At 39.3% G+C, this 25,735-nt stretch overlaps 2 protein-coding genes across 4 annotated transcripts in view; one reads left to right on the top strand and one right to left on the bottom strand.

Annotated features, from left to right (window-relative positions):
- SH3YL1 (SH3 and SYLF domain containing 1) overlaps positions 1 to 5,136 on the bottom strand; it is a 48,157-nt gene extending 43,021 nt beyond the window's left edge. For both annotated transcript variants that reach the window (XM_066314888.1, XM_066314889.1), the window contains exon 1: positions 4,937 to 5,136. In XM_066314888.1, the coding sequence (XP_066170985.1) occupies position 4,937 (1 nt within the window). In that variant the 5' untranslated portion in view covers positions 4,938 to 5,136. The remainder of the gene's footprint in view (positions 1 to 4,936) is intronic.
- A 67-nt stretch (positions 5,137 to 5,203) lies between these two features.
- Positions 5,204 to 23,939, top strand: ACP1 (acid phosphatase 1). 2 transcript variants are annotated; one of them, XM_066314894.1, is made up of 6 exons: positions 5,204 to 5,335; positions 14,748 to 14,821; positions 15,094 to 15,207; positions 19,583 to 19,644; positions 21,869 to 21,974; positions 22,828 to 23,939. In XM_066314894.1, the coding sequence occupies exons 1-6, from the start codon at positions 5,293 to 5,295 to the stop codon at positions 22,903 to 22,905; spliced, it is 477 nt and encodes a 158-aa protein (XP_066170991.1). In that variant the 5' UTR covers positions 5,204 to 5,292; the 3' UTR covers positions 22,906 to 23,939. The 2 variants fall into 2 exon arrangements, with proteins under 2 accessions (XP_066170991.1, XP_066170990.1); XM_066314893.1 differs by lacking the exon at positions 15,094 to 15,207 and adding an exon at positions 14,925 to 15,038 and having other exon boundaries at positions 5,216 to 5,335.
- The last annotated feature ends 1,796 nt before the right edge of the window (positions 23,940 to 25,735 follow it).

Genomic DNA, 25,735 nt, shown 5'->3' with positions numbered 1-25,735 from the left:
CAGTTCCAGTGCCTCACAACCCTCACATAAAGAATGTATGTCTAACACCTAATTTAAATGTCCCCTCCTTTAGTTTAAAAATGCTAGCCCTTGTTCTATCACTATCTGAGTAAAAAATCACCTTTAGGCATCACCTCTCTCCCTGAAGGTGTCTCTTCTCCATGCTGAACAAACCCAGCTTTCTCAGCCTGTCTCCATAGGAGAGATGCTTGATCCTTTGGTCATCTCTTTCACCCTCCTCTGAATTTTCTCGAACAGGTCTTGTGCTAAGAACTCCAGAGCTGAATGCAGCACTCCAGGTGGGGTGTCATGACAGCAGAGGGGTAGAATCCCATCCCTTGCCCTGCTGCCTATGCTGCTTTTGATGCAGGCCAGGGTGCAGTTGCGTTTTCTGGGCTGCAGGAGCACACTGCCACATTGCCAACTCATGTCCAGCTTTTGTCTGCCAGGACCTCCAAGTCCTTCTCAGCAATGCTGCTCTCAATGAGCTCCTCTCCCAGTCCATACCCGTGTCTGGGATTGCCCTGACCCAGCTGCAGCACCGTGTACTCAAGACTTGTTGAACTTCACGAGGCTCTCATGCTTCCCTTCTCAAGCTTGTCCAGGTCCCTCTCGATGGCATCCCCTCCTTCTCTTGCATCAATGGCACTGCTCAGCTTCATGTCATCAGCAAACTTGCTGAGGATAAGCACTGAATGCAGGTTTAAGGCTTTCTGCGATGACGTCTTTAGAGGAGTAAGTAAACTTCATGGTCAAGTTTTTAGGCTGTTTGCTAAGCAAAGGTATTTTGTAAATTCAAGCTTACAGAGATAGAAATTGATATGTTACCCAATGACCTTCTGGAAAGCAAAGCAAAATTTATTTGAAATGCCATAATTATATAAAATAGCACATCCAAAATAAGCTTAGGCTCTGCACAGGCTATCTGATATAAATCAAATGGTATGAAATGTGATAAAAGTAATAATGCTTGTTAACTGGATCAGTATGACTATTGTCATGTATAGTGTCCAAACGCATAAAAGATTTTTGGTGAGCTCTAGTGTTTACAAGCTGCCTTTTCAATCTTGCAACCAATTATGTGCATTTCTAGCCCATGGGAGTTCAATATTTTTCACATGAAATATTCATTTTGTTAATGCTAAAATAATCCTACAACGTGCAAAAAACCTATGCCCTGTTTCATTGTGGCATAATTTTTATAAATTTTCTCCACAGAGAGGAAAGAACTTAACTAATTCAAACACAAATTGATCACTTTGTAACTTTATGTGGTATCAGACATCAGTCCCATGTTGAATTAGCTATTTCCTTGAGAAAAGTAAAGGGAAAAAAGTTCTGTAACACAGAGTCTCCTGTGTTATCAAAAGCATTTGACGAGTTGGGTTCCTAACAGTTTTTTTATACTGAAGCCAGCTTGGAGAAAATTCTAATTAGAGATGCAGAATTTCCTCTCCTTTTCTGATGAGAGCTGGAATATATGAGGGTAAAGTGATAGTGATGAAGCTGAACAATGTACTTTTAAAGAAAAATGTGTTCCCCTCGTAGATGTGAGATGTTTCAACTAGGTGGCGTTCCTTATTTCTAAGGAACTGTGGCGTGTGAAGACAGTTGATACCTGCCTGAGGCACAGAGGATTTGTTCCAAAAAGCACATTAGACATCTGTTCAGCTGCACAGGACACAAGAGTAGTAGAATACCTGTAGATAAAAGTCTTCAAAAATTCTTACAACTTTTAGCACTTGCAAGAATACCAAAATCCCAAGCCCACAGTTCTACAACCAAGTTGTAGCCTTTGCATAGAAGAAAGGATAAACACAAGTGGCACGAGGAAGAAACCACTCCATTTGTGCAAAAAGAATCATAAACCATCATTTTCAAGAATATAAATATAGTGATGTACTCTAAAACATGCACGAAAGGCAAAGTTGTGCTGGGGGTTGTCTGAGACTCACATGTGAACTCTAGCAGGAATCTGTACTACAAGAATTGGCACCACACCTGTCCACCCTACACCCATGCCCCAGGATGCTGTCCACTGGAAACTCTTCTAGCAAGTCTTTCATATACACTTATTATAATACGTTGGATGTGTAAACAATTGCCACCAAAGGGGTCCTACCCACTAACTAAGATAAGTAGCATTACTGAAGCTAAGTCAGAGCTACAAGGACAGTTCTACCTGTCTCGTGTCATCTTAATACAGGAGTTGGTATGATATGTGAAATTTAGACAGTGGAGTAAGGGGAAAATCCCAAAGGGAATCCTAATTTTGACTTCTTTACTGTATTTTAATCATGAAGAATAAACTTCAAGGCAACCCAAGCAGATCAACATTATTACCCTTTGCACATGAAAGCTTTAACTAAAACAAGGCTGTTTTTTCACCAAAATCCTAAACAAACATCTTGTTTATCTTCTCACTAAGACCAGAAGTACAGAGAATAAAAATGTAAGACAAAACTCAGATGTGCACTATACAACAGCCCTCTGCACTACCATGAAAAAATATTAACCACCTAAACAAAATACTTTGCTTATTTCCCAATGAAAATACTTTACACTTTTGTCAAGAAAACTATCACCATTATTCTGATTCTCTAATTTCCACAGTTCATAGATGTCCCTATTCACTATGTGCTTGAATGAAATCTAAGAAGTCACCAATTCCCACAACCAATTAATTCCTACAATTCATCACACAAGAAACATTTCTTCGAGCTAGAAGGCATAAACATTTAAAAAGTGAAGGTGCTTGATATTTATTAATCAAGAATTAGAAGAGCCCTAGTTCCGCCCAAGTTCTTAAATTACCTTATTCACAAGAGTATTTCTTCTTCACTAAGTCATCCAGGTTATCCTTCGTAATAGCCCTGCATTACAGGCTCTTTTACAATAATAAAATAACTGTTTCAAAAGCCCCCAAAATATGGAGAGCTTATTGCATCAGAAAGAGTAATTCTTACTGGTGAGAAACCATGACACAATGCAAAGGACAACAGTGAATTTTGTCACAGTCCATTTCAAAGGTATGAAGTTGCCATTAGATGAAGAAGGCAAAAATTGTGTCTCTCTTCCACTGCTGAGGGCTGAAAATGACAGAATCATTTAGGTTGGAAAACACCTTTGAGATCATCAAGGTCCACCTTTGACCAAACACCACTTTGTCAACTAGACCACAGCCCTAAGTGTCATGTTGTTTCTTGAACACCTTCAGGGATGGTGACTCTACCACCTCCTTGGACAGCCTGTTCCAATGCTTGACAATCCCTTCAATTAAGAATGCAGGATAACACTTAAGGATCCTCCCCAGTCCCCTCCCAAAGACAGGGAAAACATGAAAGACTGTCTCAAAATTACAGCTAAGCATGTGCCTACATGTGACATACACAGCTACAAACACCGGTTTTACAGGAGCTCCAGGATGGCCTTTCAAAACACTCACCTCTATATAGAACCTCACCTTCCCCAACCCACAAACACAGGAAAGGGGTGTGTGGGGGGAATCTGCTTCCAATGTCCACAACGCAAGGGACTTCACATGACAGAATGCAGGACTGAAGGCACCCTGCACTGCTCAGTCATATAATATGGCAGAGCCACATGTGGGAATGCCACAACTGACTCATCCCACCCTCCTTTGCCAAGGTCATGTCTGACAAGGGAGCAGAGCCCTGGCCCCTGCCCGGCTCCCCCACCTCCCACTCCAACACACCTGTGAGCTGGCCTGACAACAGCAGGATGCTGCAGGCACCACGGACACAAACCACGCTGCTTTTTACCAATTGCTTCCACTGCAAAGTCAAATAACTAGACAATTTTAAAAAAAATGTGGTTGTACAACTGTATTTACAAAAGAAGCAGCGTATGCAGGATAGCATTTCGATCAGCATAATACCAAATGTGCAGTTTGTTCCTTTCCACAGCATATGTTATGTAAGATCTTCAGCTTTCATTTGCAAGTCACAGATCTGGCACAAAACTAAGAACCCAGCATTTTTTATTTAACCTCCAAAGTGTCGCATTTTGACCAGAAGACCAGCCAAGCAAGTTTTTAAAAAGCAGCAGAGGAATCCAGTCGTGGCCACACCCTGCCGTCGTGGGGCTGTGTCTACTGGTGTTACAAAACCCAGCCAGGTACACAGACACACTGTACAAGATAGCCCAGCAGAAAAAAAAAAAAAAACAAAAACAAAAAACAAAACAAAAAAAACCCACAAAAGTATATATATATATATATATATATATATATATATATAAATACAAAAATATATGTGGATACATATATGTCTTACAATACACAGTAGGTATATATAACCTATCTATATTATACATCGGTATAAAATACAACTAAATAAGACAAACCAAAAAACAGACACTCGAGCTGCCCTAGAAAGCGAAGCGCCCGTGTGCTCAATTTCACCAGAAGCCGGGCGAAGCCAAAGCCGCATTCGACGCTTCCTAATTTTTACGTGGAGGACGCAGCACACGCTGCGACCCCGGGCGCGAAGAGGCCGCGATGTGCCACCGCAGCCCTGCCCGCGGTGTGCGGTGCTCGCTCCGCCCGCGGGGGAACGGGGGCGGCTCCGTGCCCGCCGCGGCTGCCCCGCTGAGGAGCCCACCTGGCCACCTGGATCCTCACTCCTGCCCCCGCGGGATCCTCACTCCTGCCCCCGCGGGATCCTCACTCCTGCCCCCGCGGGATCCTCACTCCTGCCCCACGGGATCCTCACTCCTGCCCCGCGGGATCCTCTCTCCTGCCCCCGCGGGATCCTCACTCCTGCCCCACGGGATACTCACTCCTGCCCCCGCGGGATCCTCTCTCCTGCCCCCGCGGGATCCTCACTCCTGCCCCACGGGATACTCACTCCTGCCCCCGCGGGATCCTCACTCCTGCCCCCGCGGGATCCTCACTCCTGCCCCACGGGATACTCACTCCTGCCCGGGCCGGGACGCCCCCGCTCCCCCTCGCTTCCTCGCCTCCTGCCGCCGCTGCCGCCGCAGCCTCAGTGGGCGGCCCCGCTGAGCCGCGCACCTGCCGCAGGTGAGGCGGGCGGGGCCGGGGCGATTGCGAAGCGCCCTCTCCCCTTCCTGCCAGCGGTTCCTCGGCGGCACCGGCACTGCCCGCTGCCGTCCCGTCCCTCCCTTCCCTTCCCGCTGGCCCGGGCCCGTTCCACACTTCGCTCCTATTCCCCCCCCTCAAAACAGGCAAGTCCCGCAGCCGCCTATAACAGCCGGTGCCGTAAAGCGGGGCGCGGGCGGCGCGACAGCCGCGAGGTCCTCTAAGCGAAGATGGCGGCGGGGGAGGCGAAGTCGGTGCTGTTCGTGTGCCTGGGTGAGCGGGGAGAGGGACGGCTGCTCCCGGGCCGCTCCCGCTCTGCGCCCGCCGCTCCTCTGCCCGGGGCACCGGCGGGCTGGGGCGGGAGCGCGGCGAGGCGAGGGTCGGGACCGGGGGAAGTGCGGCAGGCCCGCCGCGGTACCGCAGGCGTCCCGCCCTCGGACGGTTCCGCGAGTTTGCCTTGCCGGGGAGGGCCGGAGTAGTAGCCTGGAAGGGAGGCAGAAGGCTGAATACACCTGTACCCTTTTATGGTAGGAACAACAAGGAAGGGCTCAGCGTTGAGGGGGGCAGAGCACTGGAACAGGTTGCCTGAGGTGATCGTGGAGTCTTCCTCTCTAGAGACGTTAAGAACCGAGCTGGACGCGTTCCTGTGCAACCTGCTCTGGGTCACCCTGCTTCGACAGGGGGATCGCACTAGATAATGTCCAGAGGGCCCTTCTAACCCTAATAGTTCTGTGATTCTGTGAAATCTGTAGGAAATAGTGAAGGAAGTAAAGTGCAGTGTTAACAAATGTGAAGGTTGTGTGTGGGGAAGTGCAACACCTAAATAGGCATAAACCAGCTCTGACTCAAGGCTGGTGCTTGGGGGCAGCACGGAAAGGTGACTTTGAACAGGGTTCTCAGATGGGTTGTGTAGCACTTGGCGTCTGGAAGAGCGGGATGGGAACGGGGAAGCCTGGCCGCGTGCTTGCTGTTGGGAGCAGCGCCTGACGTGGGAAAGGGAGAGAAAACCACAAGGACCACTGAAGTTAGTGTAAGAGCTGCTGTAAAAGCAAATGAACTTTGTGGAGGTTGATCTGTTAAGATCTAATCATAAAATTCTTTATCTGTTATGAAAATGAGTGAAAAGAATAAGACTTTTTTTTAAAGGCTACCAAAATGAAAAATGGGAGACTTCCTTTTGTTGATGTTTTGTATGTTAAAGTTGGAAATCTTGTTATGCAAAGTCCCAGAAAACAGAAGTGTAGATGGAATCAGAAATCACCTCAATGCTTTTCTGGAGTTTACTGGTAAGCAAGATAATCACAATTAGCAAATAGCTAACCTGACTGCATAGGTTACAGACCCATGCCCCATTTTGTACATGCTTTCTCTAACCTTCTGCTTTCTTCAGGGCATAACAAGCCCGATGGCTCTCTGCTCTGATCTAGGAGAGCTGTTAACATTATCTGCTTCCTAGCCCGTGTAACCTTACCCATGTGCTATGAATCCCTGGCATTTTGCCCAGTTTGTTGCAAAACCATTAGTTAATGTTTGGGCTTTTCACTATTTGCCTTTTTTTTTTTGTTATTGTAATAGGAGATGTGCAGATTAGTTGAATAGCAAAATAAGAGTTTAGTTTTGTGAAATATGTTCTGATGTTTACCTTAGAGTAAAATCAACTGCAAATAATAATCAAGGGAAAACATCCTTTAGTAAGGGATTATCAGTTGCTGTGTGTTCAGAAGCTAGTGGTCAGTACAAATGCTTTTGTATAAAAACATCTTAATTAATATGAATCCTCCCTCCCAAACATGATGTTCTAAAGATAGTGGTAATCACCATCCCTGTGTGCTGTAGGGTGAGCCAGTGAGGAAGAAGACTGACTTGACTGAACAGAGAATTCTGGTTGGAACTGAAGGAAGAGAGATTATGACCTTTGGAAGAAGGGGCAGGCAACTCAGGAGGACCAAAGGATGTCATGAGGATATGCAGGGAGAAAAATTAGAAGGTCCAAAACACAGCTAGAACATAAAGTGTTTACTGCCATGAAAGACAAAAAGAAAATATTTCTCTAAATACATCAGCAGCAAAAAGTGGACTAAGTAGAATCTTCATCTGTAATGGATGTAAGATTCAAGGTGTGGCCTTTTACTGAGTACAGGGGGACGATCACTGCCCTGGTCCTGCTGGCCACACTATTGCTGTCACAGGCCTGCTTGGCCACATGGGCACGCTGCTGTCAGCTGGGTGTCAGCCAGCATCTCCCAGTCCTTTTCTGCCAGGCTGCTTTCCAGCCATGTTTCCTGCACTGACGGAGCTGCTGGAAGTGCTCACTGAGCCACACTCAACCATTTGCCATCAGCCCTGGTCAGCTGGGGAGGTCCTGGGTGACTGGAGGCTGGTGAATATGACACGCACCTAACAAGAAGGTTTGAAAGAATGACCTGGGGAACTGCAGCCCTGCCAGCCTGATGTTGGTGCTAGGGGAGATCATCATGAGTGCCATCATGTGGCACAGGACAACGAGGTAATCCCAACCAGGATGGGTTTAGGAAAGGCAGGTCTTGCTTGAATGACCTGATCTTCTGTGACCAGGTGACCTGCCTAATGGATGGGAAAGACGCATGTTGTCTACCTGGACTTCACTGTAACCTTTAACACCATTTCCCACAGCATTCCCCTGGAAAAACTGGCTACTTAGGGCTTGGATGGGTGCACTGTTTTCTGGGTAAAAAACTGGATATGTGGGCCCAAAGCGAATGGGCCCAGCTGACAGCTGGTCATCAGTAGTGTTTCCCCAGGGCTCAGTATTGGGATCAGTCCTGTTTAATATCCTAATCAGTAATCTGGACAAGGGGATTGAGGGCTGCTGAGGTCACAGACATCAAGTTGGGTGGGAGTGTTGATCTGCTGGTGAGCAGAAAGGCTCTGCAGGCAGATCTGGACAGGCTGGGTCGAATCCAATAATACAAAGTTCAGCAAGACCGAGTTCCAAGTCCTGCCACAACAACCCCCTGGGGCAGTGGCTGAAAAGGTGCCCAGAGGAAAAGGACCTGGGGGTGCTCATTGGCTGCAGCTGAACATTGGCCAGCCTGTACCCAGGTGGCCAAGAAGGCCAGTGACATCCTGGCCTGAATCAGCAGTGACATGGCCAGCAGGACCAGGGCAGTGATTGTCCCCCTGTACTTGGCAGTGGTGAGGCTGCATCTCAAGTGCTGTGTTCAACTCTGAACTCCTCAGTCAAGAAGAACATTGAAGTGCTGGAGTGTGTCCAGAGAAGGGCAGCAAAGCTGGTGAAGGGTCTGGAGCACAAGTCTGATGAGAGGTGGCTATGGGAGCTGAGAGGGTTTAGCCTCGAGAGCTGGAGGTTCAGGAGGCACCTTACCACTCTACAATATCTGAAATAAGTTAACAGGGACAAGATGAGAGGACTCTAAGTTGCACCAGGGAAGGTTGAAATTGGATATTAGGAAAAATTTCATCACAAAGGTATTGTCAGGCATTGGAAGGAGCTCTCCAGAGAAATAGTTGAGGAATAGTTAAATACTCCATAGGTATTTAACAGACATGGTGCTTAAGGACATGGGTTACTGGTGGACTTGGAAGCTCTGGGTTAACTGTCGGATGTGATCTTTAGGGTCTTTTGCAAGCTAAACTTTTGTTTCACAAAATCACTATTCTGTGATTTCGTGAAACAGTTCATATGTGTGGATTTGTAAGCCCACAATGGTGATTTGCACTACAACAAGGTTCTAATGCAGGAGCTCTTTCTAGTGTAACATAATATAATAATTTATATTAATTAATTATTAGGCCTGAGGAAAGGGTGCACAAGTACCAATCAGTACCAATGTTAATAGGATGGATTGTTTTAATCGAATGTTGTAAATAGCTTTTAAATTTCCTCTTCTGTGTTACTGGGTTATGAGAAAAAACCTTAGTGATATGCCGTGTGGAAAGATAATTGACATGATAAGCACTTCTTTCTTTTCCACTGAAATATACACTCTTCTCAGTTAAATTTTGTGGGTAACTTGTTTCTTGTTTCTGCTTTAAGTCTGCTTAATTTTTTTTGGTTATTTTTCAAGAGTGATATATTTATCCTCTTAAATTTTACTAGGAATACTGCTGAGATAATTGCTGAAACGAGTACTAAACAAATTTCTAGAACTGCATTTAACTGTAGTATTCTTTGCTGGTTAATGTAGTACAATAATTTTAAAGTTTGCCTCATCTAGTGAGAGTGGATTCCAGAAAGGACACTTCTTAATGAAAAACTACATTTTCTTTCTACATTGTTTTGAAAGAAACCTAGTACTGAAGTATCTATTGATTGTGTTCTTTGTTTGTAATGAAATAAGCAGATTGTCATTACACAACAAAATACAATCTAGTTAATGTGCATAACCACGTTAATGATAAGGGTTCCTCATCACTGAGAAATAATTGAAATACCCAGCAATATATGTAATTACAGCATATGAAAAGGCACCAGAAAACATTTAATTATTTCTTTGCTTAAATGAAAAAAAAAGTGGAGGTGAATCAAAATGCAGTTTGCTCATTTTACACTTATATAGCTCATGTAATTAATAGTCAAGCTCCAGAAAGGGGCTTAATATGATGCTGCATTAGATAAGTCTGTGTCTTTCTCTGATGACTTCTCCACTGTAACACAAGCTGACTGAGCATCTCAGACCAGGCACTGGCTTTCTGATCTCCAGAAATGGTGGAGCAGTTGTAAGATGGGTGTACTGTTGAGCAAAGTGGGTTTGACTAGGTCTTCAGAAGTTTAATGCTTGTTGAGAATCACTAAGTACAAGTATTGTCCCCAGGGATCTAGACTGCATAAAATAATTTCTGAAATGGCAACTCACTTAGTGGGTATGAGTACATTAGATGACTGTTATAGAGAGATTTGAGTTTCCTGGTTCAGTTGTCACACTTCATTGTATGTGTTTAGATATAGCCAAATACTATGTTTCTTGGGCCAAAATGGTTTATACCATAATGAGAATGCACTAGATTGGGTAAGTGAAGATTGGGTAATTGAAGAAGTCATGAGAAACAGTTGCTGTAATGAGGATTCTTGGCAAGTTGACAAAAAGAAATGATGTGGGGTTTTTTTATAAAGAAGAGAATGTTAGATAAATGTAAGGAAAATTATCCTTTCTTCTATGCAGTATTGGTAATACAGCTCTAAGAATACAGTGTTTTATTTAATCTGTTTCAAAATGATGCAGAAGTACTAGAGAGTTGAAAGCATGGTTGTGAAAGTAATCTTAGAATTGAACAACAGTATCTATGCTTTAAACATGTTAAGGGTCTGATTGTTGTGACTAGGTCCTTACGTGTTGAAAACTTGAGTTTTCCTGATGAACCTCTAGGTTTGTTAGAAAAGCATAATGTAGCAGCAGTTGAATAATTCAGGATAATTATTCTTGCTGCAAGGAAAGTTTTTTGAAACCCACATGAATGTACTGGGAAATATGAATTAAAATTTGTGCCTTGAATGGTTCCTCACAAAAGTAGTTGAATACTGAGTGTGACAAGATGGAAGGAACTAGGACTTGTGATGAGGTTCTGACAGGAATTTGAGCACAGAACAGAATAAAGTGACCAGTCAGTTTTAAACACTTGTGAAGGGTGCCTGGTGAATTGATGCAGATGATGCTGAGAAGCATTATTCCAGTCACTGGGATAACGTGACCATTTGTGGAAACAGAAGTAAAATAAAAATCAGGTTTTTGCATGTGAGAGGATGAAAACTAGTAAAACTTTTGTTACTAACAGACAGAAAAAGAAAGGAATAAGAGAAAACCCTTTGTTTGTATTTGGGGAAGTTCTGAAAGGAGTAGGGAGCTGAATAAAGAGCAAATTAAGATACAGAACTAATTGAGAGAATAAGTGATTGGGTCAACATACTCAGAGAGGGGCAGTGGAATTGAGCATGAAATAGATTCAAGTGTTTTCTCCAGTAGAAGCAGATCTTCCATTTCTGTCAGGGAGTGGTCAAAGATTAGTGCAGTGACCAGAGTAAGAACTCAGAGAATTAGGTATTGGCTTAGGTCACTCTCACTGGAGGCCTTGTGCTTAGAAAACTAATGAGAAAACATGACTTCTTCAAAGTGATTGACAAATGGTTCTACTATTGATTCTCTGATTGAAGTCTCTCGTATTTGGAGATGTTTGTAGGATTCATTTCAGTAGGTGGTACCTCTAGGTACCTTGGGCACTAGTTTTCTGTCATTGAAAATGTCGCTACAACTTAGAGAAGTTGAGATGCAAAAAAAATGAAGGGAGAGGATGGAGATTTTGAGAACTTGAATACTGCTACCTTTAACATAAAGCCAGCATGATCAGGTCAGTTGGAAATGCAACAAAGAGGGAAGGAACACCAGAAGAGTATAGGTAGTGAAGATAATGTGTAGATAACATTTAAGGAAAAGAATGGTTCTGGGGTTCTAATCCAAAGTGGAAGGTAATTGCCCTAAGATTCTTTTTGTAAAATTTCTCCATTCACTCTCCAAATGTGTCCGTTAGTGCATAACTTGGGAAATACTGTACATGCATGAGGAACCTCAGTAAAGCCTGGAAAGACCAATGTGGGATGTAAAACTATATCTGCAGTGGATAGAAATGAGTGAGAAAAGTGACTGGAAAACAGAGATTAAATTTACATATGTCAGTAGGATAAGAAAGGGCTTTACATCAATCTCAAGATGAATGATAACAGTTGCAAGGATTATCAAGGGTAAAAGTTGTTCAGGATGAAAATAATATTGCAGAGTATGTGGGGAAAAGAGCTTCTGTTAAGTCAGTTCTGCGATCCTGTCTGTAGTTCCCAAGAATAGATTTGAGTGCTGATTGAAATTCCCTAACAATGTTAATACCTCTGCTCATATCTGGAATGTGTCATCAGGGAAAACATTAATTTTTAAGTCACAAACTGGGTTAAGTGTTGGTTTCAAAAATGATACAACTGAAGTTTCTAGTTACTGCTAGAAGTGGTATTTAATATGTTTAATCATGGGTGATCATGGTGCTGTTCATTACTGCATTTTATATGATGTCATTAAAGATGTTATTTGTGGCATATATTTCAAGAAGTGAGCAAGCTGTAGAAGAGTGAAAATTTGAAACAAGTTCAATCCATGTAAAGCAGAAGGCTAAATAAATGGAAAAAGCCATGAGGGACTTATTTCAAAACCACCATTTTGAAATTCTGGGAGCTAGTTAATAAATTACTAGATCCAAGAGTATTAATCATTGTTTTTTACTGAAATGTTGAATGTAGTAATGAAAGTTACTGTTCATGCACAGTTGTGTGGGATCATTCATACTGAGAAAAAATTTTCTTCAGGAAGAAGTGGATGCCGTCAACAGCTGCTGTAATGGAAACAGAATGTAATAGTTTAGAAAAAAGACTTAAAGTTCCTCTATATAATCATAAATTTGATACTTGTGAATGAATCAAAGGTGACTCTCAAGTTATTTTCAAAAGCACTAAGTACCTATTACAGACTTTTTTAATTTAAAAAATAAATTGGAACAAACTTTTCCTAACTTCTGTTCTTGCTTAACCACATAGGGAGCCTCAAAATTTTCCTGCTTTATTTTTCTTCCAAGACTGATCTCATTTCTGTGTATGAAATAAGCTAATTCAAACAATGGAATATTTGAGGATGTTTTAGGATGTTCTCTCCTGGAAGAAGATATACTGACATTAGAACTCACTAAATGTTTCACAAGATCAGTTTTTCAAAAGGCTGTTCCTTTTGCCATTTAGTTGATGTTCCCCAAATCTTTGACAGTCAATTTGTGTTGCTTCAGACCTTCACTTCCCTCTTTGTGATTTTTATAGTTGATGTGTGACAGCAAGTTAGTAAATGCCCATGTCATAGCAGCTTCTGTCTTTAGCAATGAAGTGTCTACCTTGGTGTTTTTTTGAAAATGAGATGAAGTGTCTCATGTGAAAATTCCTTTTTGCTGATGGAAATGTAGCTTTGTTCATTGGCATCTTCTTCTTTTTATGGTTTGAGATTTGGAATGCATTTAATCAGTAGTAGGAGAGTGATTTATTTAAGGGTACAGGGATGAATTTTGCCATTTTTGGTATTTTATACTTATCTACTCAAAAATCAAGGATGAGATGAGCAAAGTTACACATTTTGTTTGATGGGAACTGAAGATTTGTGTGTATGAGTTACTGCCATCTGCGTGACATATCAAATATTATGAATATCCATCTAGTTACTGAAAACTTGAGAAGGATGAAAAGGTAGAAAGAGCTAAAGTAATAGTTGAATAGGCTTTTTATTGAGACACTTCATTCTTTTTAAATATGAATTTCTGCGTGCATTTTTAAGAGATCTTCCATAGATTATTACAGTTGTAGTTACAGTTTCAGAACAAAGGTATATCCATTATTTTTAGTTTTTGATGGGGCCGTGAAGGCATTGTTGAAATAGGTTCTTTTTGAAAATAAGGTCAGATCAAGTGGCTAGGGCAGTTGGAGACTATTCGAAGGGAAGATTATGTATTTGTATAAATATCTTAACTGTTTGTTGGCTGATTGACAGCACTTAAGCTTTGCCGTGTGTTAAGTTTTGTTCCTAATCCTCCTTATTTTGGGAAAAGTTTAAAATTTATTTTTTCTTGTGATGTTTTTAGAGCTTGTGTAATTGAATTCAATTTTTTGGGGTTAGAATTGGTTTCTTGATGCTGCTGTTATGAGGACTCAATTTTACCTGTAGTGACTTGACTTCAGTGACCAAAAGCCTTTTTACCAGACGTTGTTCAGGCATTTCACTACATTTTCACAATGGTGGTGGCAGGGTTTTGGACTTATCCAAGAGATAGGTGGGTAGTGCAGAATCCTAGTAGAGTTTGGGTGGGAGGGGACTGTCAGCTAGATCATCTCATCTAGGTGCAATGTCCTGCCATAAGCAGAGATGCCTTCCACTAGACCAGGTTGCTCAAAGCCCCATCCAGCCTGATCTTGAACATTTCCAGGGATGGAACACCACAATTTCTCTGGGCAACCTGTTGCAATGTCTCACAACCCTCACTGTAAAAAAACCCAACTTGTTTATGTCCGATACAAGCGTTCTGCGTTTCTGTTTAAAACCGTTGTCGCTACAGCCCCCTTTCTATATATAAAGGTTGCAGTAAGATCTAATCTCCCCAGTCCTTTTCTTCTTCAGACTGCATGACTTCAGTTCTCACTCAGAGGTGCTCAGCCCTCTGATCATCTCTGTGGCCCTCCATTGGACCCACTGCAACAGCTCTGTGTCTTTCTTGTGCTGGGTGCCCCAGAGCTGGATGCGTGAAGGGTCTCATGAGGGCTGAGTAGAGGGGCAGAATCCCTTCCCTCAACCTGCTGGCCATGCTGCTTGTGATGCATCCAGGGATACGATTGGCTTTCTGGGGCTGCAGGTGCACTCTGCTGGCTCATATCCAACTTGTCACCCACCAGTGTCCCCAGGTCCTCCACTGGGCTCCTCAATCCCTTCATGCCACTGTCTGTACTGATACTGGAGATTGCCCCAATCCAGGTGCACAGCTCTGGGTTCTCACACAATGTAAGAATTTTGTTTTTGAGTAAACAAAAATCTTTAATCTGATCTGGGCTGAAAAGTCCACACCATTACTGTTTTTTTGTTTTCAGTAGTCTGAAAATTCACTGAATCTCCTGTTTCCATAGGAAACATCTGTCGCTCTCCAATAGCTGAAGCAGTTTTCAGAAAACTTGTAACTGATGAAAAGCTTGAACATAAGGTAAGCTATTGATTTCTGTTCTGAGAAATAACTGTCTCTTAGCCAGTCAGAAATAAAAGCACTGAGGAAAGAAACATAAAAATATTTATTTATTTTTCTGTAGTGGAGGATAGACAGTGCAGCAACATCTGCCTATGAAATAGGAAGCCCTCCTGACTATCGAGGACAGAATTGCATGAAGAAGCATGGCATTGCTATGAATCATATTGCCAGGCAGGTACTGTACCTTAATTTTTTTAAAATGTGTATATATATTTGTTTTGTTGTTACAGTGGAGGACAGACAGTGCTGCTGTCTCAGACTGGAACGTGGGGCGCTTCCCAGACTCAAGGGCTTTAGGTTGTCTAAGACATCATGGCATTGAGACAGCACATAAAGCACGACAGGTAGAAGAGAGTATATTTTCTTCCTTTTTCATACCCATGCCCTAACCATTGCAATCACAGAAGTCATTTGACCAATGCATGGTTAAGCATCAAGTAGTAAATACTCTGTGCAGTTTCTTAAAGGACTGTAAAGTGGCTTAACTCTTCTGGTTGAGCTTAATGAGGTTTTTTTTTTTTATTAAGGTTCATTGGAAATATAACTGGAAAGCATTGAACCAGTTTCTGCATTATAGAAAACTACTGCCTCCAAATGTTTAGTATTTTGAGCATTTTTAAAATAAGTTTTAAAAATAGACTTACTCTAGTAATCTGTGATGCATCCTTCAGCAAAGAATTGTATATTTATTTAGCAGGTTCAAAAAAAAGTAGAATACCTCTTCATCTCAAAAAGCTTCTGCGCTTGCATGTAGATCTTCTAAAAATACCTGGAGTGCTGAATTAGAATCAAAGCACTCAAACCCAAGATTAGTAGCGCGGTTGGTGGTAACTTCAGAGGAAAACATAGCGTTGAAGCATTCTTAAGTCAAAGGCAGGTTTGCCACTTAGTGAAATCCTCTAAGTTTTACCTAAACTTGTATCTGCTTTCATTAACAAAAGAACATGTATTTCCATACTGCATTCCAAAGAGATTGGAAGTAAATGTGTCTGCATCTATTTAAATCATTCAGACATTCATATAAATGCACATAATTTACTTCAGTTAACTATTCTCTGGATATAAGATACTCCTTTAGGGCTTGACCTTTACTTAGTTTAAGTTTACACCACTAGTTTTTGTATTGACAAAAAGATCAAGTAGTCTTGTTATTGTCTTACATTGCTGTTCCCTTCAGAATTTTTCTAGACCTCACTGAGGTCATATTTACTTTATTCACTTTTCAAAGACTGCATGATTAGTTTTTTGAGTTTCAAAAATAAATTCTCTGAATTAGTCAATTGCCCTCTGCTGACCTCTCCTGATGTTAATCTCTGTTTATATGAAACAGAATTAAGCACAGCACCATTTCAGCTTTTTCAATAATTTACTATTAGAATAATTACTAAAAAAGTCTGTTGTGATCTTTTCCTGTTACAGTGTCTGGATTTATTGTTTATTAGTGCTTACAAACATCACTGTTTGTCAATATACAAGCTAAATGGGACTGCAGTTATTCAGTCAATGTTTCAGTCATCACAGTAGTTTGCTATGTTTGTCTTAGAAGATACGCCTTGGAAACTTGAGAGCTGTTCTTCTCGGTATTCCTAGAGTGGCTTATGGGCAGTTAAATTAAAGCAAAGAACCCAAACCAAGTTGATCCTCTGTCTTGAAGCAAATCTATGTATCCTCCTTTGGCAGAGAAGGAACGAAAACACTTTAATGAAGACATTTGCTTATACATTCTGGCAATTGAAAATATTTTTCAGTCAGGAGACCTGAAAATGTTACATATACAGAGAGAGAAAATTTAAAAAAATGAGGCAATTAAATGCAGGATGAAAATTTGTCTAAATCATTCCAATAGACACAGTTTCTTTTGTGAAGAAAATCTTCAAATCCCTGAACTACAGGTAACTGTTTATTTTGCACTGATGTTAATAATGTAACTCCAAATTTTTTTCCCCTAAAGTTCTATCACATGGTCTCTGCTGATTCTGTTGATTCTCTGAACTGCAGATGTGCTATGGTCTTGCAGTACTTCTGAAAAAGGAGGTACTTGACAGTGTAGAATAGGACTTTTCAGAGTAATCAGGTTAGTACAAGTGGAAGTGTATTTGTTTCACTATTAGAGGCAAACTTAAGGATAGAATTTTGGGTGACACTTGTTTCAGAACAGATTAAGGAAGTTTTAATACAGAAGCTGAAATAGAGAGTAGGGATTTATCTTCTGTTGCCTTCGAAGTACTGTCATAAGTACCTTGTACAAATTATCCTCTTCAGTCCCGTGGAAAACTGTTACACACCCAGTGAAAGGCACCTTTTCTCACATAATTTTTTTCATAATTACCATAATCATGGATTTTAGCTTTTTTTTTTTAAATTCAGTACTACAAGAATGGTTTATGTAAAAGAGGATATTAAATTGGTCATGTCCTACCATCATATACAGTGATATTCTAAGTTAAAAGTGAAGTATAAAAATAAATGGATATATTTATATATAAAACAGTTATCATTTTAGTTAATGGTAGGTTGCTGTATGAAATTCTCTAAGCTCTTATTCTTCATGCACAAACCAGAGAGGTTTTAATCATTTTCACTTTTATTTATGCTGAGGCAAAAATTGATTTTGGTATGACTCATACCATGCATTTGCCTTAAATATGAATTGAGATTAGAAGAAGGTTGTATTAAACACTGTTTCACAACTGGATAAATTTGAGGATTCCTCCCTCTCTGTGCGTTTCAGACAGAGAAATTGAGATTTCCCTTCTGTAAATAAAGGGAAATGTTTCACTAATTTAATAATCATTATATGCATTTTTTAAATATAAAGTCATTGTTATCTGTGTAGTTTCATCCAAAGTTGACTACTTGAACTCTCCACTACATTTCTCAAAATGTACCTAAATTTTTACATCCTCAATTTCATCCCCCAAAGTATTAGTTTTAGTAGTTTTGAGGAGTACCTTCAGTTCATTGGTGTTTGCTCAATTAAAGCTTTTTTTTTTTTTTTTTTTTTTTTTTTTTAATCTGACTCTCTGTTAGGGCTTAAAAACATAAGCCAAATTGTAACCTTGGTTTTAGTTGCATTTGCAGCTGTATTATTGCTGGTCATAGGGTTATAGCTGTCACACTGTTAAGTGTTCCTAGTGTATTCTTCCATTTGTCTGTACAACAAAGAAATCTGTGCCCTCATATTTTCACAGGGGCAAGTGTTCAGCTGTGTAGAGCAATCAGAAGCAGCCTGTAGAAATCCTGATTAGATTTGCCAGGAAAACAGAGCTATTTCCACTGCAAAAATATTTGCATAGGTCAGAGGCACTGCATGTATACAGCAAATATTTTTACAGTGAAAATAAATAAGTCTCCATTAGTTTTCATCATTAACTCTTTCTTTTCATGTGCACTTCTGACATACCTTGCCTCTGCAGTTCTCTTGGTGTGTAATGTTTCATTTATGGCATTATTCCAATAGTTTCTGTCTCTCTTTTCTTACTCCCTGTTATGGGAGCTTAATCAGAATCTATTTGCTGTTTGCACAAAAAAAAAAAAAATAGTGGCTGTTTTGCCATCTAAACCTTTTTTTAATGCATAGATATTTTTTACAAGTTAAAACTCTGACTTACAGGATAATGTGTTTTGCCTTTTGGCCTTTTACTTGCTTACTCACTTCTGTAGCCCATCCTTTGTAGGGATGCCTGCCAGAAAAACCTGTTCTGGATGACCTTTCCAAGTTTATTGGTTTTGATGCTTCACACAGGACCATGCATGAAAAGCAGTCTTAAAGTAAACTCTAATATTAAAGATTTTATTCTATTCCTTCATCCTCATTGTGAACACCTGGTTCAGATATCTTATACCAGCTTTGTGGGCATGGTCGGGGTAGACTTTTATCCTAAACTAAGGCTTAAATGTAAACTGGAATAAAATGACTACTGGCAAACATCTGCAGCCATCCTTATAACAAGATGACATTAGTATTTAAGTCAGTGGTTTATCTGCAGTGTTTGCCTACATGACTGTGAACTCAGATCTCTGAATTTAATTGATATTCATGTTTAGGAGTCAATAAATTTCAAGAAAGAAAAAGAACAGATGATATGATGGTAGGAAGATGTACAATAGATCCCACATTTTTTCACATCATACTACAAATTTTGTGAATTTACATGGTCTAAAATACTGTGGATGCATTTGTTTTTAAGAGATTGTAACTCATACCATCATACTTCAGCTTTAAGTTTCACTTGGTATGTTTTATTGTGCAATGGCAAATTTCTAGATTGTAAGTATTGCAGTTGATTCCAGGTTACGTACATTTTTGTTGTCCTATCAAAGTAAATTTTCTCTTTTATTCTTAACCATTTTTATTGCATGGTTGCTGTGATTGGAAATTGCTTTAGTTTTAGTAGTTGAGAAGTTCTAAAAATATTGGTTTTAATGATGTTCTAAGTCGATGCATGAAATGTAAAAGAAAAAAAAAAGAAAAAGTTGAATAAATAGTTTACTTGGGTTTTGGGTTTTTTTTCTGGAATATTTGCAGAAATGGATAAATAATTGTGGTAAGAGTATATTTAAAATGTTGTTACTGTAAAATTTGATGAAGGTGCAGTTCTATTTTTTCCACCTGTGTCTTTTTTAATAAATCAGAGGTACAGAATTTGAAAACACTTTTTCTCCCTTTTTATTAATCAAATGCAGTTTGTAGGCTAAAGCACCTGTTTTTACTTCTAGATTACTAAAGAGGATTTCCAGACCTTTGATCATATACTTTGTATGGATGAGAGCAATCTAAGGTAATGTATGAGGAAATGGAACAAATTCATATGGATTACTTGTAGTGATGTCTCATAAGTGACTTTAAAGACAGATGTCACATTTTACTGCTTAGCTTGTGTTGGGATTTCTTTGTTTGAAGTTTGTGTTTTTTTTTTTTTTTTTTTTTTTTTTTTTTTACATGTATGTGAATGATCTGCTAATGGATGGATTCTTCACTTCTAATAAGTTTAATGAGCCAGAACTCAATGGTTTATTTGTGTGATACATGCCTCTCAAGGACATGGTAATTTAGTTACTTTGTGCTATATACAGCTGATGCCTGTGTAATTAAGAATGAGGATGTACTTAGTGTCTTGATTGAAGTGATCAGTTTTTCTAATTGCATGGCAGTTAAAAGACGAATTGGGAGCTTGGAAGGGATTAAATATGGTGCAGGTTTTTAAACTTTTGTAGAAAGAGGGAACTTTGAAACAAGCAAAGTTGTTAGCTTGAGGAAGTCTTGTTTTGTTGCTAGCTGTGCTCTAGTTTAGTGCACTTAAAAAAGATCTGGTTAAGTAGCTGCCTAGTGTAAAAATTTGGATATCATTAGCCAAATTTCTACTCAATTACATGCATATTGAGGATTAAGGAGCTGAATTTAATAAACTGCAAGTGTCAAAGTGCTTATAAGGGCTGTTGTCAAGTTAGTTTAAAAGGGCCCAAGCCCAACCACCACAACCAACAACAAAACCTTAATAAAGACCATATTAGTAACCCATGAAATTTTCTAGAAGCAGCACCACTTAACCAAAGTAAGTATGATTTTGTTGAATTTTCTAGAATGTCTTGAATAACTGCTCTTCCACAGCCTTCATGAATGAAGGATATGTAACACTTGGCTTGATTGCAGTGTCTCAGGCAATGACGTGACAAGGCTTCCTTCTATTTTCACTTGAATTCTTAAACAGAAATTTGAATTAACAATTTATATATGAGCTCTAGAGCAGAAGAAACATCAGACCTAAAACAGGGATATTGCTGCTGCTATGCTAAAGCTTTGCCTTTAGCTTGCACTGAGTTCAACCATTTCGCCTAGGAATGCTTATTTGTAGCTCTGGGAGGGCAAGCTGATTCCAGGTGTTGATGGAATGCCGATCTTATCAGAAAAGGAAGATTTGGGACATGTCTTTTCTTTAGTACCAGTGCCATCTGACCCTCTCTTGTTCATTAGATGGTGTGCCAAAAGCCTTTTAGAAGATGGTTTGATATTTTTTTAATAATAAAAGGCTAGAGATTTTATTGAAAAATCTGTAAATTCAAGCAGTAACTTGATAGAGGATCTCTGATTTTTCTTCAGGTAAAGCCTGTACTATTGTCTCACTGCTATTCCAAACTATCTGAAATTAACTTCTTAATCAGAATTAATAATTAGAATTTAATTTCTTAAAGCTTATACAGTTATGACTAAGTATTCACAACGGGTTTCTTTGCATTTTTTAGTGGTGAGTAAGTAAAATGATGATTTGGTATGGAGATGTGTAATGTTAAAATAATTCAGTATGTTTCGAGAATTCATTGTGAAGATGATAGTTCTGAGCTGCCTTTAATGTGAAGATTATGAGAGGTGCATTTTAAGTGGCTTTGGGATAACAGATGACCATTTTTAAGCAAATAGGGAAAATGCCATCTCAAAACCAGAATGTTTCATCAATGAGAGGCAATATAGAAGGAAGAGGATGTGACAGCTGATGAAATGCTATGGTATATCAAAAGGAAAACAGGTGTAGCTCACTGATTTACCATTTTCTGTTAACTGAATGTGGTAGGATTTTACATGAACTAGAGCATATCAATCTGGAACAGTGGTTTTGAGCAGATAAGTTCATCTTACTCATACTTCTGGAAAAATACCTGGATAATTTCCATTGTTTTTTGTTCAGTACAAGCTACAGGTGAGTGTTGAAAGGACTAATGATTGATTTGAGGAAAACTTGAATTTACAGTTATGAAGTTTTTTTAAGCTATGGGTCAATTGCCTGACTGCTTGTTTATGCTCTGAATTCAGTTTATGTCTTCCATATTCAATTAAAAAAGACTTCACATAACAAGAAAAACAAAAACAAGGAGCAGCATGAAGTCCACAGGATTGACAGAGTCCAGATACGTTATTTGCCTGTATTGTCTAGAAACAGTCATGAACATCTCATACTGATGCCAAAATGATGGAAAATTCAGGAGAAAATTTTATTTTCTCTTTTGCAGAGATTTGAACAGGAAAAGCAACCAAGTTAAAGACTGCAAGGCCAAAATTGAGCTACTTGGAACTTATGATCCACAGAAACAGCTTATCATTGAAGATCCATACTATGTATGTGTAAGAAATTCTTTGGGTGGCTTGATAAAAATTGTGTGTGTATAGTATATATCTTCCCAGATGCCACAGTTGGCATGTGATACGTAATCTGATGTTACACAAAGTGAAGTGTTAATTTTGTAATTATGTTTGTTAATTATGTAATTATGCTTATAACAATTACTTAAATTTAAATAATGCAGTGCATCTGTATTTTTAATATTGGGTGGAACCCTGTTTAATCAGCCTCTTTGCCAAGAGGATGTGATCAGGAAAGTTAGAGACAAAGCCATTGACACCGGTGGTCGAAAAAGTTGGATAATACCAGCCAGGAGCAAAAAATTAGACTAATATTTTTCAGTTTAGGGAACAGAAGTGGATAAAGATGCAGTAGGGTTCTGTAAAATCTTGATATCATGGAGAAAGCTGAATAAGGAATTGCTATTCATTACCCAGGAAGTAGAGAACATCAAATGGTATTAGTGGGAAGCAGATTAGTAATACTAAAGGGTTTTGTTTTGGGAGTTTTGTTTCTGCACTTCATTATACTGTGAAGCTCAACATGACAGGTTAGTGTGAGCATAAAAACAAAAAAGACTTTAAAGTCTCAAAAGTGAATGGAAGAAATATGAAGGAAAGTCAGGCAGGACGGTTGAATACAAAGCCACAGAGTTTGTCTGTGGAAATTCCTGAGCTCAGATTAGAGAGAAATATGTCAAAGGTATCACCAAGGATTTGCACTGTTTTTATTTTTTCCTAATTTCTGTTTTTTTGCAAATACTGTTAGTGAAGAAACCAGTCTGCAATTTGTATTTGCTCTTTAGCCAGTACTGTTATTCTTACCATCTTTTCCTCTCTTCTTTTCTAGGGGAACGAAAAGGACTTTGAAACTGTTTACGAGCAGTGTCTTAGATGCTGTAAAGCATTTTTGGAGAAGTATCATTAATGCTTCATCATATAATTTCTAAAAGAAAATAATTAGCTTCTCCTGAAATATGTAAAGTTTACTTTATTGATGTATTTAAATTGTAAAATCATGCCTCTACATTCAGTACTTACTCAGTTTAATTTTGTATTTTAGTTTTTCTGTCATTTAATGAAAAAATACAGAAAGGTTTTAATTGGATTACATGTTCAACCATTTTGTCACACATCAATGCAGTTATAAAGTATATAATTTAGGATAAACTTTTCTGTAATCTCTTCCAGTGTTTTCTCACAAGCACTGCAAAAGTAACACCTTGCTTCTTTTTATGTAATGCTAACTGAACTGAGGTCTTGTCATTCTGTCCTCAGTGAGTAGATTTCAGTCAACTTTCAGTGGTAGTCTGTGAGATAATAATTGATGTATTACTTAGGTGTGTCATCCCAGTATCATTAGGCAGCCTTTGGATGGAAGATGTAGATCTGCTGCCTGATAGAACTGGCTAAGTCTTCCTTTGATTTTTTGGTCAGTTCCTAGCACACTGACACAAGCACACGTAACACAGCATGTACTTTGAGGAGAAAATATCCCAGGCTCTAAAAGCTGAAATGTGAAATCGTGTTTTGTATCTCACAGTAGTAAAATAGTCAAGTCCTTGTAATACAATGGATGAGAAATTTGCTGTAATCTCAGTTTCTACATGAGGGTCAGACAGCATTTCCAGATCTACTCAGGAGAACGTCCAGCCTGTCAAAAGTGTTCTTTGAGAGTATAGTTCAGTGTAAAGACAGTCCATCTGTAATCTGTACTAAGTTAGCCGAAGTCCAGTAAGTAAACAGTTCAGATCTTGGACAAAATTGAAATGCTTTGTAGAAGTCTGTGCCTGCTTTTCTGAACATTACCCTTCCTGTCTGCCTTAGACATGTAAATGTACTGAGATCAGTAATACAAGTGATACCATGATGGTTTTCCTGTTTTGAATATTCTCAGCACTGGTATGAACTAGCATTACCACATCTGTAAAACTGGAGCTATAAATTTTTTTTTCTTATTTAGCCTTGTTTCTGTCTCTTGCTGCCTTCTAAACTTGTAGTCTCTGTACTTGTCACCTGCTCAGCCTTTGGGGGGGAGAGAGATGAATTTCAACAGAAGATCCTGTTATTCTTGGGGTGGTTGGAATCCTGTTGTCACTCTGTGTGTGTTACAGACTTCACAATGGGGATTGTTTCTTGGGGCTTTTGCTGTAGAATAGATGTATGTGTTAATGAGGTTTCTGGTTTGTGCTAAAATTTCCATCAGACATACAACTTCAGAACCTGCTTAGAAAAGGCAGATGGTAGAAGGAATACTTAAATACAGAAATCAGAATGTTTGTGCATTATTGCATTACCATCAGTTTTGACTTCTAAAAAATAAGGTAGGAATTGCAAACTAATAGCTGTTTCACTTCCAGGGACAAAGAGTAATACGCTATTTCAGATCCAATTAAGTACTGACTCTGGAAGAATTATTTTTGATTTCTTTTATTAATGTTTTGACAAAGTAAATGGGGGAAATGATGGGCAGTTAGGGACAGAACATCCCAAATGTGGTTTGGTGCACTAACCTCAAAGGTGGAAGTATTTAGGAGTAATCTAATGTTACTCCCTGCCTGAATGACCATTTCAGATATTCTTGTGAAAGTAAAACAACTCATAAGATTGAGAACATGATGGTTTGTGCTTTCCTATTCATGGCTATGTAGGAATTCAGCCTATAGTTTCCTGCATGTTAAGGCTAAGATTGAAAGGTCTTAAATCTTTGTCTTTGGGCTGCTGGGGTGACAAAGGAAATAAGAGGATATGGTTGTTTACCTTCACTAGGCTGAGGAATCTCCCTGTAAACTGATACTAAGTCAAAACTTGTGCTAAATTCAGTTCACATTTTAGAAGTCTCAACATTGAGACAGATTTTCACCAAGCAATCTAATGACTTAATAATTCGCTACCTCTACTAGAAGGAATAAGCTGGCTGATTTATTTTTATAATTAGTAGGTTTTTTATGGAAGAGGGGAAGGAGCATGATGGTATTTTATACAAATTTGTAGAAGCAAATACAGAATACAGAACAGGGATTGCCTTCGGGAAGGACACTTGCACAGAACCATTATTTGGATTCAAAGAGAAACAGTGAACACAGGATTAAGATACAAATGATGTATCATAGAGATGACTAAGAGCTCACACATCCAAAATACCACTCATGAAAAATGTAATTTTGAATGAAAAAGTACAGAACTGACTCCTGTTTCTCCCTCCCCGTCTGCACAGCTTTTTATATTTTAAGTGGTAAAGTTAAGACTAAAAACAAGTCCGATACAGTATAGGTGCATTTTCTGTCAGAGCATGCTGACTTTTGCTAAATCTTGAGAAAACTTCCATGGGATTACTTTATTTATATTAATTCATTAAATCATAAAATAAGTTGCTATTTCCCGTTTACAAGGAGATTTACTAGAAGATTTTTGTTTAGATTCTGGGTATCGTACTAGAAAAAGAAAGCTTAACAATATTTTAAACTCCCTTGGTAAGTATTAGCCTGTGGTAAGGTCAGTAGAACCTCAGTGAAGCACTGAGTTCCACCACCTTTACTGTAGATGAGCAGCTTTAGTGAATCCCATAGAAGTTGATTTCTTTAACAACCAGGTTTTCTGCAAGCATGTATTGCATCCATTGAGACATGGAACTTAGCATTTAGTCATCACTGAAAGCAAATAAAAATATGTACTTCTCCCTTGCTAAATCCAACCATGTTCCAGGATGGAATTTTGTACTTTTGCCATTTTTTTCTTCCAAAGAGTTGGATGCAGAA

Source organism: Sylvia atricapilla, chromosome 3 (genome assembly GCF_009819655.1).
Source record: "Sylvia atricapilla isolate bSylAtr1 chromosome 3, bSylAtr1.pri, whole genome shotgun sequence".
Taxonomy (NCBI): Eukaryota; Metazoa; Chordata; class Aves; order Passeriformes; family Sylviidae; genus Sylvia; species Sylvia atricapilla.
The sequence above is the reverse complement of the archived record's forward strand: the minus strand, read 5'-3'. Positions and strand labels throughout refer to the sequence as shown.